At 40.6% G+C, this 14229-nt stretch overlaps 1 protein-coding gene across 1 annotated transcript in view; it reads left to right on the top strand.

Moving 5' to 3' along the window:
- The first annotated feature begins 5275 nt into the window (after window positions 1-5275).
- The window catches only part of LOC134212945 (myotubularin-related protein 2), a 29349-nt gene continuing 20395 nt past the window's right edge, over window positions 5276-14229 (top strand). Inside the window, exons 1-4 of the mRNA XM_062691323.1 lie at window positions 5276-5669; window positions 6227-7252; window positions 7317-7487; window positions 7549-7756. Coding sequence (XP_062547307.1) covers window positions 5568-5669; window positions 6227-7252; window positions 7317-7487; window positions 7549-7756 — 1507 coding nt within the window. The 5' untranslated portion in view covers window positions 5276-5567. The remainder of the gene's footprint in view (window positions 5670-6226; window positions 7253-7316; window positions 7488-7548; window positions 7757-14229) is intronic.

Genomic DNA, 14229 nt, shown 5'->3' with positions numbered 1-14229 from the left:
GTATTTTCACCGGATTATTGTCCGACATTCTGGCTACGTTCCCGGCCCAACGCAGTCTTCCGATTTTCGCGGCGTGAACGATGGGTAGCTCTCCCAACAGCTGATGCAACTCGTGGTTCATTTGCCTCCTCCACGTACCGTCCGCCATCTGCACCCCACCATAGATAAAACGCAGTACTTTCCTTTCGAAAACTCCCAGTGCGCGTTAGTCCTCCACGAGCATCGTCCAGGTCTCGTGTCTGTAGAGAGCTACCGGCCTAATAAGTGTTTTGTAGATAGTCAGTTTGGTACGGCGGCGAACTCTATTCGATCGGAGCGTTTTGCGGAGTCCAAAGTACGTACGATTTCCTGCCATGGTGCGTCTCCAAATTTCTCTGCTGGTATGGTTATCGGAGGTCACCAGTGAGCCCAAGTACACGAATTCTTCAACCACCTTGATATTGTCACCACCAATACAAACTCCTGGTGGGTGGCTTACGTTGTCCTCTCTTGAGCATCTTCCTATTATGTACTTCGTCTTCGCGTGTTGATTACTAGTCCAATCCGTTTAACTTCGCTTTTCAGTTTGATGTAGGCTCCCTCCACAGAGAAACAGACGTCTCACTCAACATATGTTCAATCGTTCACCTTTTTAACGGTGGATTCATTTTTTTGTAGGTGATCAATTGGTCACTGATGGCGTTTCCATCGATTTTGTTTGTTTGACGTTTACGCACTACCGCCACCTAGTTGCCGCTTGTCCAAACACAGTGAATTTAGCATTGGGCGATAATGATTTCGTGACGATGATTTTGATTGCATTTTGTTCTAAGTGCGACGTCTGTTTCTCTGTGCTCCCTCCATCCTAAAGTTATGTGCCATAATATCAATGTCGTTGCCGAAACCAAATAACTGGACGGACTTCGTGAAAATCGTACCACTCGTGTCAATCCCTGCACTTCGTATTACTCCCTCCAAAACGATGTTGAATAGCAGACACGAAAGACCATCGCCTTGCCGCAACCCTCTACGTGTTTCGAAGGGACTTGAGAATGTCCCTGAAACTCGAACTACGCACATCACCCGATCTATCGTCGCTTTGATCAACCGTATCAGTTTATCTGGAAATCCTTTTTCATGCATTATAGCTGGTCCCGATCGATTGTATCAAATGCGGCTTGATGGAAAACACAGCACAGCGGACATAGGTTGCACTTTAAGCCAACCGACCGGACAATTTCGGAATTCGCGTGATACGGAGAAAAATAATTGAACTGTGGAATGCGATCTTCTGCGTTTCAATTCTACACCACGGCAGGCTACTGACTGATACTTCTGCCAGTAGTTGCAGTTCTCTTTATTCAACAATAGGTATAGATATATACAATACAAGCATAACAATACTCCTTAATCTACCCAAGAGCAACTACAACCAACTGGCACCTGCTTCCTTACCATCTTCGATCTACAGCTCCTCCTCGCCGGAACAATTCCGCCTGGTTCAAATCTGTTGCCCGTACAAAAGGCCTCCACTCCGATCTTTGTACGACAACCTCTCCAGCACATGCGCCTGCACAAGTGGCCCGACTCCGAAGCTTGCACAGCGCCTCTTGATGCTCTCCCGACCAGCTCCTGAATGTTCCGAACCAAAGCTCCTCCTGGACTCCTGCTGACCAGCCAGCATCCTACCGAACGTTCCAACCTCCTGATGAATTCCGTCCGGTGCTACCCAAGACTACCCACTGCGCGACGCGACTTATGCGGCCGATCCATGATCCCACTGCGATAACGCCGACGGCCATAACATCCCACTAAGATGGAGAACAGGAATCGTTCCTGGGCCCATAACCTGTTGGCCATAGGAAGGGAATCCCCTCACAAAGAATAACAAACTAGTTGCAGTTCTCTTTATTCAACAATAGGTATATACAATACAACCATAACAATATTCCTTAATCTTATCATCTTCGATCTACAGCGAAGCGTCGCACACTACCTGATATTCCAACACGGCTTTGAAGTCTATACATAGATGATGTTTGGGCACGTTGTTTTAGCGGCATTTCTGCATTAGCTGACGTACGGCGAACACCTGGTTTGTGGTAGAGCGTTCACCCATAAATCCCGCCTGGTACTGCCCCACGAACTCTCTTGCAATTGGTGTTAGTCGGTGGCATAAAATTTGGGAGAGTTTCTTGTAGGCGGCGTTTAGTAATGTGATTGGGCGGTAGCTACAATTCAGTTTATCGCCCTTTTTGTAAGTTTTTTGTAAGTGTAGCAAAGAAAAAGTACCCATTAATGGACCGTCGCGTCGTGCAACCAGCGAGCGCTTTCCAGTTTGGTGCTGCAGCGACGCATTTAATTTGCCTGCGTCGCTGGAGCACTTACTGGAAAGGGTCCAGCGACCAGCGACGTTTCAGTCGAGCGACGTAGTTAAGATAAGGTTCATACCGGAGTGTATGTAATTAAGAGTGGCGATACCTCGGGCGATACTGTCAGAATTGGAACAAAATTCATCTGTCATTCCCATACAAAATCGTGTTCCAAACGAACAGGAGATCTGTCAAATGCGGCGCATGTTGCCACTCTTAATTACATACACTCTGGTTCATACATGTTCTTGGGATCTATCTCATTTGGAGAATTAAACTTAAAAGTGACGTTTCAATAATTATCGAATAACCCTGCTGGCAGATTATCTTTGACAGATATCGAATCATTTTGCATCAATATTTTATTGGAATTGCTGCACCCATGGGTAGCATCAGCCATTTTAAGACCAGGTTATGTGCTAATTTTCGAACTGTCACTTTTAAGTTTAATTCTCCAAATGAGACAGACCCTTGCTTTTATCTGCATTGACCAGAGGAGCGACATCCATTTTTTTTTACTATGGATTTTGACAGGTTTGCCTGTTCGTTCTTTTTTGGGGGATAAATTTATCCCCCAGTGTCAAATTACCCCAATACTGATTTATTTGCAATAGTATGTGCGTGAATTTTGAATGTTTACGTTTTTAAAGGAGAATATGATGCAAAACGCCCATACCACTCAATAATGCAACATGATACAATCATGAAAAAATAGACAAAAAATTTAACAAATTATCAATTAAAACAATTTTACACTCGATTCCATGCTTCAAACTTAAGGCACCTTTACACGTATCAATAAAACTGATCAATCCAAATCCATCAGTTCGTACTTCAATCCCAATAAGAATGAGAGATTGATGGAAACATTGAAGATGCAGTATTGATTACCCAAAGGAATGACAATAATATCGCAATACTGATCAAATCATTTTGGTGCAGCTCAATCCGCCCAACAATAAATAATACTATATCCACACTACGGTCGAATAACATGTTATTCGGCCAATAATTTGTTTTTCGAAGGTATTGTACGTGGATGTCCCTATTGGACCCGACCGTTCGAAATAGTCGCTCCTTGAACGGTCGTTCAAATCGCCGTTTTCACCTTCACACCCGTCTTCATAGTAAAATCTGTCAAAACTGACAAGTCTCCCACGTGCTTTTTGCTGTTTCCCTTGGACTTCTCTTTCTTTATCCGATGTTTTGACATCTGTTTTGATAGACAAGGAGCAAAAAACAAAGTAATCTACCAAACATATTAATGCTGTCCAATGAGAGCTTGAAGTAGCTCGAAGTTTCTCCCTGTCCTGCTCATGCCCATTTGTTGACAAAAAGAACGAGCAGGACGGGAACAACTTCGAGCTACTTCGAGCTGCTCATCGGACAGCACTATTGAGTTTGGCAAACCTTGGTGGAAACCCGGTAAAAATCGTTTACTCATTAATGGGTACTTTTTGTCTGCTATCTCTTTCTCCCTGCTGAAAAATTTACCATTTTGGGAGAATAAGTGGATTTACTCATTTAAATGAGTAGATCCACTTATTCTCTCAAAAGGGGTGAATTTTTCAGCAGAGGGAGAGAGATAGCAAAGAAAAAGTACCCATTAATGAGTAAACGTGTTTCTCCGTGAAAGGGAACGTTTGAAATGGGCAAGTGAACCGACCTTCGATTCCATTGGTCGAGTAAATCCAAGGGCCTCATACGCCTGTCACTGGCGAACAAAGCTCGTGTACTCTGCATCGAAGCTTAGAACCGGTGTTAGGGCGCAATCGTGAATGTGAACATTTTTTTATTCGGTTAGTTACTGCAAATAAATTCTTTTTCGAGTCCCTATAATCAAGCAGGCATCTCAAGCATACCACATCGTTATATTGCTGCATGATTGAGTGTTTAATTTTGATAAAATATCGAAAACAAAAGTGTGCATAAAAATTGCCTCGCCATAACAAAAATGTGGTAGAGAATTAACACTGTTGTTTACAGTTTAGAACCAAATCCAGATGTCGCACATGTTGGGGTAGGGATTCAGTGCTCCACCTTCTCCCCTGAGTAAATCCACAATAAGTTTAATTTGATTTTAATTCACGAATCGGGCCAAAGTCTTATTATTCTTCAAAAAGAGTGAAATTTTACTCATTATTGAGTTTTTGAGTTTGTCCATGCAGTAATAGATTGGCAAAAATTGAATAATATTTGATGGGCGTGTGCAACATAATGAGCGAAAATTCTAGCATGAAAACGTCGTCTGTCCAAATGAGAGACTCTTTCATTACGCTCTCTTTTACTAATATCGAAGCTAGTTTTGCCTTTATTGAAATATTTCCACCTCAGCACGCTAGACAAAGCTATTTTCTTCAGATCTCTGTTGAAACATTCTATCTAAATGATAGTATGGCTTCGTTATAATCGAAAGGAATGTAATCAAAGAAAGCCTCTCTTTTGGACTTACGACGTTTTCAAAAATCACGCGAGAAATAGTCTGGATTTGAACCACCCATGCAACAGGAACAGCATGCAACATGCAACACTGGTAAATTTGTATCAGTCTTGTTTTGATTGTTTCGGATGATTGTCAAAATATTATAAAAGTTTGTACACGGAAGAAAAAAAGTACCCAAAATTGAGTATTTTCAAACTTACTTTTGAGTTATTTTTTCTCTTCTCTTTCATCCACACTTTCTTTTGTTGTCAAAAACAAAAGAGCCAAACAATCCAACGACGCCAGTTCAATACGGGAAGCCAGTGTTGAGTTTTATTACCTGAGGTCGAAATTGAGTGAATTAAACTTACATTTGGGTAAATAAATTTTCCGTTGGGTACTTTTTTTACATGGGAGTAAAGGCAAACTACTTCGACCCTACTTACTCAATTTTGGCTTCCCGTACGGATGTTCGAGGTTGGGTGAATTAAACTCACTATTGGGTAGTTTATTTCTTCCGTGTACAGTTTCCATAATTTTACAGTTGTGTAAACAGAGTTCTGATTTTGTGGTTTTTAAACCAACAATTCATAATAATTAATAACAGTTCCATGCTAGTTAAATATTAAGTTATTTAAAACGCTCGTGTGTAAGGGTACGTGGTGTGTTTTCTGTACGTGATTCCACGTTAAAACAAATACGACCACCGTAACACAAAACTATAGTCTTGAGGGGGCGTAGTCTCGGATCACCAACTAATCATTCAGATCACGGGATCGAACAAGATCAGGATTATGGACCATCATCATAATTCGGACTTTCACCGAAGTTCTAATTCGTTGGATTCCGACTCAAAATCAAGTTCACTGAACTCCAAACACGGAATGGATACGATTGTAAGTAGATTTATTGTAAAAGTTACCTCTCAGTGAAGCCTAAGCTGCAGGTAATCGTGAACGGCTCTGCTCTATTGGCTCTATTCCTAAAACTATCATGTTGATACATTCATTCAATGATATGGTTTTAAATGTTGACTAGTAGCTTATGTTAATTATAAAATAGAAGTATTTTAGGACTGATTGTCCTCATTTTTAAATTGGTCTAGAATATCAAATTACGAAATAAGTAAGAATGTAAAAACCATATAGGGGGAAAGACGGCTTTGGCAGGTTTTGTTCTATTATTTGCAGGGGGGTTTTGTCGACCAAATTTTATGAAATTTGGCCACAATATTCTTTGATATGCAAAGAACGTGTAGGCCAAATTTGAGCCTAGTCAGTCATAAAAAACCCCTTTCCAATAATAGAACAAAACCTGCCAAAGCCGTCATTCCCCCTAATAATAGATTTTTTAAACGTTACGTGATCCTGTCAGCGAGTATTACATTATTAGTTTGAAGAAGCGTACACAAACATTAATTTAACTTTTCAATCACACTTTAATATATTTTTAGGTGGCAAATGAGTCCTCATTTACTTATCTGTCCGGAGAAAACATGCAGGATATCAAGAATGATGTGTCGTACATTTGTCCATATAGTGGACCGGTAGTGGGAACACTGAACATTACCAACTATAGACTGCATTTCCGGTCGCAACCATCCAGTGATAAGGATCCAGTAGTAATTGTCGATTGCCCCTTGGGAGCCGTGAGTCGCATAGAAAAAGTTGGAGGGGCTAGTTCCAGGGGTGAAAACTCTTACGGAATCGATATCTTCTGCAAGGACATGCGGAATCTGCGTTTCGCTCATAAACAAGAAAACCACTCACGTCGGACAGTGTTCGAAAAGCTTCAACTGTATGCGTTTCCCCTAGCAAACAATCAACAGTTGTTTGCATTCAATTACAAGGAAAGATTTCCCGAGGACGGGTGGAATGTGTACGAGCCAGTGGCCGAATTGCGCCGGATGGGTGTCAACAGCGCTAATAATGACACTTGGAGAATCACAAGACTTAACGACAAGTATGAGATTTGCGATAGTTATCCTTCGGTTTGGGCCGTACCTAAAACTGCCAAGGATGATTTGATACGACAAGTAGCCAGTTTCCGGTCCCGAAATCGGCTGCCAGTTCTCTGCTGGATACATCCGAAATCGTTAGCTACAATCACTCGCTGTTCGCAGCCTTTAGTAGGAGTCGGCGGAAAGCGGAACGACGCTGATGAAACGTACATAAACTATATTATGGAAGCAAACGCCCAATCGGATAAGCTGTCAATTTTCGATGCCCGTCCCAATGCAAATGCTATTGCGAACAAAGCCAAGGGCGGCGGGTATGAATCCGAGGATGCCTACAAGAATGTTGAACTCACGTTCCTGGATATCCACAATATCCACGTGATGCGGGAGAGCTTACGAAAGCTGAAGGAGATCTGCTTCCCGGCAAGCGATGATCAAAAGTGGCTTTCGTCCGTGGAGAGCACCCTGTGGTTGAAGCATATTAAATGCATTTTGGCCGGAGCAGTTCGGATCATCGATAGGGTAACACGTTAGCAGCGGTTTAGTAGTTTATAATTTTAAACACACATATATTTTTTAATTTCAGATTGAGAATATGCGTATGTCAGTTGTGGTTCATTGCTCCGATGGATGGGATCGTACATCTCAGCTTACGGCTCTTGCAATGCTTTTGTTAGATCCGTACTACCGTACTTTGAAAGGCTTCGAAGTACTGATCGAAAAAGAATGGCTTAGTTTTGGACACAAATTTGAACAGGTTGATTTTTTATAATAATTTTTTAATCAGCTTGAATTGAATTTTGAATTTTTAACCATAGCGCATTGGCCACGGGGATAATCATCACTCAGATGCAGATCGTTCTCCGGTATTCCTGCAGTTCATTGACTGTGTTTGGCAGATAATGAAACAATTTCCACATGCACTGGAGTTTAATGAATACTTCCTGATTACTATTTTGGACCATCTGTATTCGTGTCGCTTTGGAACGTTCCTGTACAATACTGAGCGCGAGCGTGTTCAAAATGGTGAGTAGATGACATCCAAAGCTTAAGCGATGAGAAGAAACCATGATTTTTTTTGCCTTTTTATTACCTGTGTTGTATTTAATGTAATAGGGGGAATGACGGCTTTGGCAGGTTTTGTTCTATTATTGTCAGGGGTTTTTTTATGACTGATTATGCTCAAATTTGGCCTAAACATTCTTTGCATATCGAAGAATGTTCAGGCCAAATTTGAGCATAATCAGTCATAAAAAACCCTGACAATAATAGAACAAAACCTGCCAAAGCCGTCTTTTCCCCTAGTTATTCTTTTGGATAGTTTTTAGTTTCCAAGTTCTTTTAAAAAAAACTTAATAACTAATGTGACAGCCAGTCTGTTTCCTTTTTTCGGTAAACTGTCAAACGGAGTGACTTGCAACACTTTCAGGTTCTCTCTCCATAATTCCAAGATAAAATGATTTATTTATTATACTAGTATATGTTTTTTTTTCCTAAGCAAGGGTAAACAGAAATCTGCAAACATACCTGAGGAGGTTAACTCAGGTAGTGTGGGGATGGGTATGTCATATAACTCTTACCCGACCCACTAAAACCAAATCTCTTTCGCCAGACCGTATCCGGGCCCGCAATTAAGCAATACATCAGGGGAGAAATATTGAGACCGCTTCAAGGGTATAACCACCCGTCGATCGCAAGCTATGATGGTAACATAGTAACCTATAAGTCTGTATCATAAACTCGCATAGGAGACGAGCACCTCGACAACAAACACCGCGCGTGAACCTGTAATAATGAAACTATCACCCAGCCACATAATTTAATCAGCGGACGATGTCTCAGGAACACGTAGGCACAGTTCAAGGTGGCGTTGACCGAAACCGTGACACCAATCTTTATCGGCCAGTTGGAACGCGGTGTTGAACGGATGTTTAATTTTGTTCCTCATCGCCTGCCGGAATGCCAAGCTCCTGAAGTCGCGAATTGGCAGTGAAACAAGTTGTTGTTCCATGTTGAGTATGTGCTGAACGAGTGCATCCTCCTGCTGTGGACTATTCTTCGGTGCGGTGAGCGACCAAAGCGTTAATCTTCCGATCCGGATGCTTAAAATTTTTCTTCTGCGTTCGACGACGAACACGGTGCTAAGTGGCTGCTCGCTTCACAGACATGCCGGACTCGGTCACCGCTTCTATTGCCGCGGTCATGCTGGCGGATGGTCATTGTTCCACATCGAAATTCGTACTACGTACGCATTATCCAGGACCGGTCAATATACGAAATCACAACAACAATTTGACACTTGTGTTTAAGGTTATGTTTGCGCGATAGAGTGACGCTTTTGCCCCTGGTTGAGGTGTCCTTTTTGCCCCGGATGGACCCAGGTTTTTTTTTACACGGTTGGAATTCTTTAATTTCTCGGTTAACCTGAACTTTCACAGCTTTTTAAATAGGGTAAATCACTACTTGGGCCTATGGACCCCATTCCCGGCTCACTGCACAGAAAGCTAATGATTTATACTGTTTAGTAGCCGTAGGTTTATGATTGATCATTTTAAAAAAGTCTCCTATTTATCTCTGCACAATACTCAATATTTTCAAATCCATTTATTTCAATTCTAATCGATCCAATTATAGAAAATAAAAATGTAGATTTCCAAACTTTTGCTCTTCGTTGCAACACCACTGTGCCGGAGCGATTCTTTCCACTTTTACAAAACGGTATCATCAACAAACACCTACCTGAAAATCGTCACAGTGCTCGATACAACCATTGCTTCAGGCTGTTTATCACCAACACAATAATGCTAAACTCACGCACTTCTATCTTTGTAATTGTTCGTATCACTAGATTTTATATAAACATATTGGAATACATTTAAAAATGTATCCTCAAACCGAACAAAAATCACCCGGCCCAAGAACTTCTAGCTGTACAGTGCTGCCAAAAGGCCATAAGTCTTATTTTAGTATGAAGATAATCCTCATCGTTAATAGGAAAAACTGTCTAATACGTTGACGCTATCATGTTATTTATAATTCTCTGATTTCAAAAGGTGGAAAGGATATTGTTTTTGGCAGTTGGAAGAAATTTGGATGAGTAAATATATCTTCTCAACCAAATAAAAATGATTATGAATAATACCATCTGGCATCTTGTTGTCGTGGAACGTGCATATTTTTGTTTACGTCGCATTTTCTACCGTCCCGAGAGAGAGAATGAGAGTAAGATGTTGAGAGATTGAGTAAAATATTGCGTATGCCGAGGTGATTTGGGGTATGCCGGATAAGCAATCGCCTATGACTGAAATGAGTGCTGCACCATGTTAATTTAAATCAAATAAAAGCTTTTTCAAGCGGTGTTTAGCAAGAATAACTATTTTTGCAGCAGAGGTGAACCCCATCGCAATATTACACGGCCCACAAAATTCAGAAAAGTTGCCCCTAGTCATAAATATCAATTAAATAATGCAGTCGTGCGCATGTTAGGCCGGGAATGGGGTGAGAAACCCTACCCCCTGAATTTTCTTTGATTTTTTGTGAATTTTTTCGTGGGGATAACTCATTGCTTCATTGACGCTGAAGGTCTTAAACGACCAAAACCAAACCGTGTAAAAAAAATTGGATGTAGTGCATTTAAATGCATATTTTCGCAAAAAAAGATACCACAGCCAGTAGTGTTGAGTTAGAAATACTTGTCAATACTGTAAACTTGTTTCCTACTTCGAATAACCCTAAATTAATATAAAATCTTCTTCTTCTTATTGGCATTACATCCCCACACTGGGACAGAGCCGCCTCGCAGCTTAGTGTTCATTAAGCACTTCCACAGTTATTAACTGCGAGGTTTATACGCCAAGTTAACATTTTTGCATATGTATATCATCATGAGGCTAACACGATGATACTTTTATGCCCAGGGAAGTCGAGACAATTTCCAATCCGAAAATTGCCTAGACCGGCAATCGGGAATCGAACCCAGCCACCCTCAGCATGGTCTTGCTTTGTAGCCGCGCGTCTAACCGCACGGCTAAGGAGGGCCGGCTAATATAAAATGCCCTTTGAAAATTCTTACTTTATGTGATGTCATTATTATAATTTTTGACCAGATCCAAGTAGCATTTTGTTTTTTCAGCTATTTTTAGCTTTATTCAAGACTTTCAATATGAAATTTGATTAATATTACATTATAAAGGCTCCGTCAGACGTTGCAAGCAACTCACTCGTGCGAGCGAATGATTTCTGAGAGCACTCGCAATTGCAGTCACACGTAGCAGTTTTTTACTTTAAGCAAATGACAGATTTACTCTCATGCAAATATAAACAAAAACGAAAAACTTGTTTTTCGGCCACAAAATCTAATTTCATTCCTATTTTTGCAGTGCAACACTGCCACCTGAAAACGTTTTCACTTTTGCGAGCGAAAAATTTGCTAGTGCCGCACTAGCAAGCGCAATTTCGTTTCTGCGAGTTGAAAATTTTTAACGCTTAGCAGTCACACATTGCAAGCAAGCGTTTGCAGTTGTCATTTGTTTGCATGCAATCACTTTCAGTGTAGTCAGACAGGCAAATTTTTGACAGTTGTCACTTTCTGCGAGCAAACTGCTCGTTGCGAGTGATTTGCTTGCAACGTCTGAGGGCACCTTAAGACTGTTAAGAAGGTTAAGAAGTCATCGATTATGCTTATATTATTACATTTTACAGGGAAATGATTTTTTCAGGGTGCGTTTTTTTTCCGTTTCGGCTGCCGATAACTCCCAGAAGAAAAATTGCTGAATAAATTGTGTCGCGGAGTTGTTACAGAGTTGAGATGAAGATTGTAGGGAGCACCGCAAACGATTGTTAAAAAAAGTTCACGTGACAAAGTCCCGCGTTTGCAAATCATTGGTGAAATAATATAATTCCATCGGTTGTGATGTGGTTAGTGTAAAGATTTTGTGATTTTGGAGATAGTGGCGTAAAGGATCGGACACAAAATGAAATTCATAACATACCTTAAACGATGTGGTGTTCAACGAAGTGGCTTATTCGCAGACCCAAATTGAAAATGAAAATAATAAGTGTAAAAAAGTGATGTGTCGGATGATCCTGGTGTTTTCTATTCACGAGTGGAGCCCCCTTGATAGTGGAAAAACTACATTGGTGAGCACGTTCCAACTCTATTCCTTTCCTTCTTTCATTGCTTCATCACTTCAAAAAAAACAAAATTAACACTTAAATACGTACAGGGCATCGTTTGCTGCTATTGCCGCGGGATATTGTGGAGTCCCAGGTATCCGGTTCACGCTTTTAGTTAGCAACGATGGCTCTTCTCGACCTTCTACTCCCTGAGTAGTTAGTACGAATAAGGGCGTCCTTGTGAAGTTTTGCTGTACCTGTTATGAACATCTAAAGGCATCCCATTCCCAACACTTACATTGAAGAAACCTTTCTTTCTGCAGAAGTGAATCCTTTTTGTAGTACTAGTCTTCGTAACAAAAAGGGCACCATTACGGAGCATGAGATCTGATCAAATTATTCGTAGTACTACTTGATCAACACCCCCAGTTGGGTGAGGGATAGAGGATGACGCACACACATGACGCACACACATTATTACATTTTACAGGGAAATCAAAGGTGTCCTTCTTGCCCCGGTGTTCTTTTTGCCCCGGGTTCCCCTATCTTCTTGGCAAATTATTCGATATTTTTACCTACTGTAAAGCTTTAAGTTTCTTATTTTCAAAATGGTCTAATCCTTGTTCGCGTATAGAGTGTTGGGTGTTAAGGCTGCAAATGTTCGACTACAGAGTTGTGCACATATCTGGACTAGACAACGTTGCTGATAGTCTGTCGCGTTTGGCTGTTTTTGAACCCAAACCTTTTGATACAACTGACGAAATTATTGCACAAGAAGTCTGAAGCCAAATGTTCAGCACTGTCATGGAGAGAAATTGTGGAATATTGAAAAAACAAAGGTACCGAAAGGCTATCATTTCACTCCAAAATCGAACATTTCATAGAAGTCTCGGACACCCATGATGTTATATTCCAATCGACTCAGCTCGTCGAGCTGAACAAATGTCTGTCTGTCCGTGTGTATGTGCACACGAAAACCGAAAAACATTAGCCACTTTTTCATAAAGTAATTCTTAACCGATTTTCTCGCAACAAGTTGCATTCGATGGGGAACAAACCCTAGTTGATCACTATTGGATATAATCACGATCGGCCATTGCGTTCGAAAGTTATGAAGAAAATGGTGTCGAGTCAAGTACGAGACACTGAAGAAGACCTTACTGTTGAGCAGTGGCGTCGCGTAACCTCACTTTTTACCTGTGCACTGATACAAAAAATGAAAATTTTGATATTTCTACAGCTAAAATGGAGAATAAAATTATCAGAGTGGTTTCAACTAATCAAAATCTAGTTATTCTATACTTTTTCGCATGAAAATTCTTTAAATTTAAGTCCAGTGCACAGGTAGATTGAGGTTAGGGAAACGCCACTGCTGTTGAGGTCGAAATACGTATCTGTCAAGGTACAATTAAGTGGTGGAATTAAATGGGATTGCACAAACTCGTCTTATGACAAGAGAAAATGATGTGTTGAACCATATATGGTTGGTTGGTTGTTTGCCTTAGGAGCCTTTCACAAATTACGTAACGCTGAAATTTAGTGTTACGTAATTTTAGAAAGAACCCTCACAGCGTTTGCAAGAGCCGTAATGTAGGCAATTGTTTATTATGTGTATCACACTAAGGCAAAACCAAGGGATTGAATCGAAAAAGGCATCACAATTAGGTGGATTAATCTGGGTTTTTTAAGAGCAGACCGGCTGTCCATAAACCACGTAGACTCTTGAGGGGGGAGAGGGGTTTCGAAAAAGTCTACGATAGTCTACGAAGGGGGACGGGGGGGTTTACCAAAAGTCTACGTAGACTTTTAATTTTTTCAAATGTTTTATACAGCAGCTTTGTACGAAGTTCACTCGTTTGATTTTTTTTAAGGAATTTCCGGTTTTTTTTTCTCCATAAAAATGTAATGAATTTCACTGAAGTGAAAGTCATGGATTTCACCAGGAAATTCTTCTGTGTTTAGCAGGAAGATTCTCCAAAATATTTTATAAAAAAAATCGAAAAAAATTCAAAATCTTCACTTGGATTTTATTGCAGATTCTACTAGATTTTTTTTATTGTCGGCAGGCACTTCTTTGGAAACTGTGGAAATTAAATTATGTCGTACTTCAACGGATTTTTCAACCCCCCCTTCACCCCATGTAAGATTTTTCCCATATAAATATTTTTTATTTACATGAAGCGTAACAAAATGGCAGACCCCTCCTCCCCCCATAAATGCTTACGTAATTAGTGTACGACCCCTAAGGCAGCAACCAATCAAATTTAAAGATTTTATTCCACACTAAATCTGTATTCAATTTTGATTTACTAAATAAATAAACATATAGGGGAACTGTTCCGATCTCCATCTCACTGTACATATATCCATCTCATCGCTAAACA

The sequence above is a fragment of the Armigeres subalbatus genome, chromosome 2, assembly GCF_024139115.2.
Source record: "Armigeres subalbatus isolate Guangzhou_Male chromosome 2, GZ_Asu_2, whole genome shotgun sequence".
Lineage (NCBI taxonomy): Eukaryota > Metazoa > Arthropoda > Insecta > Diptera > Culicidae > Armigeres > Armigeres subalbatus.
Note: the sequence above shows the minus strand (reverse complement) of the source record. Positions and strands in the feature narration are given on the sequence as shown.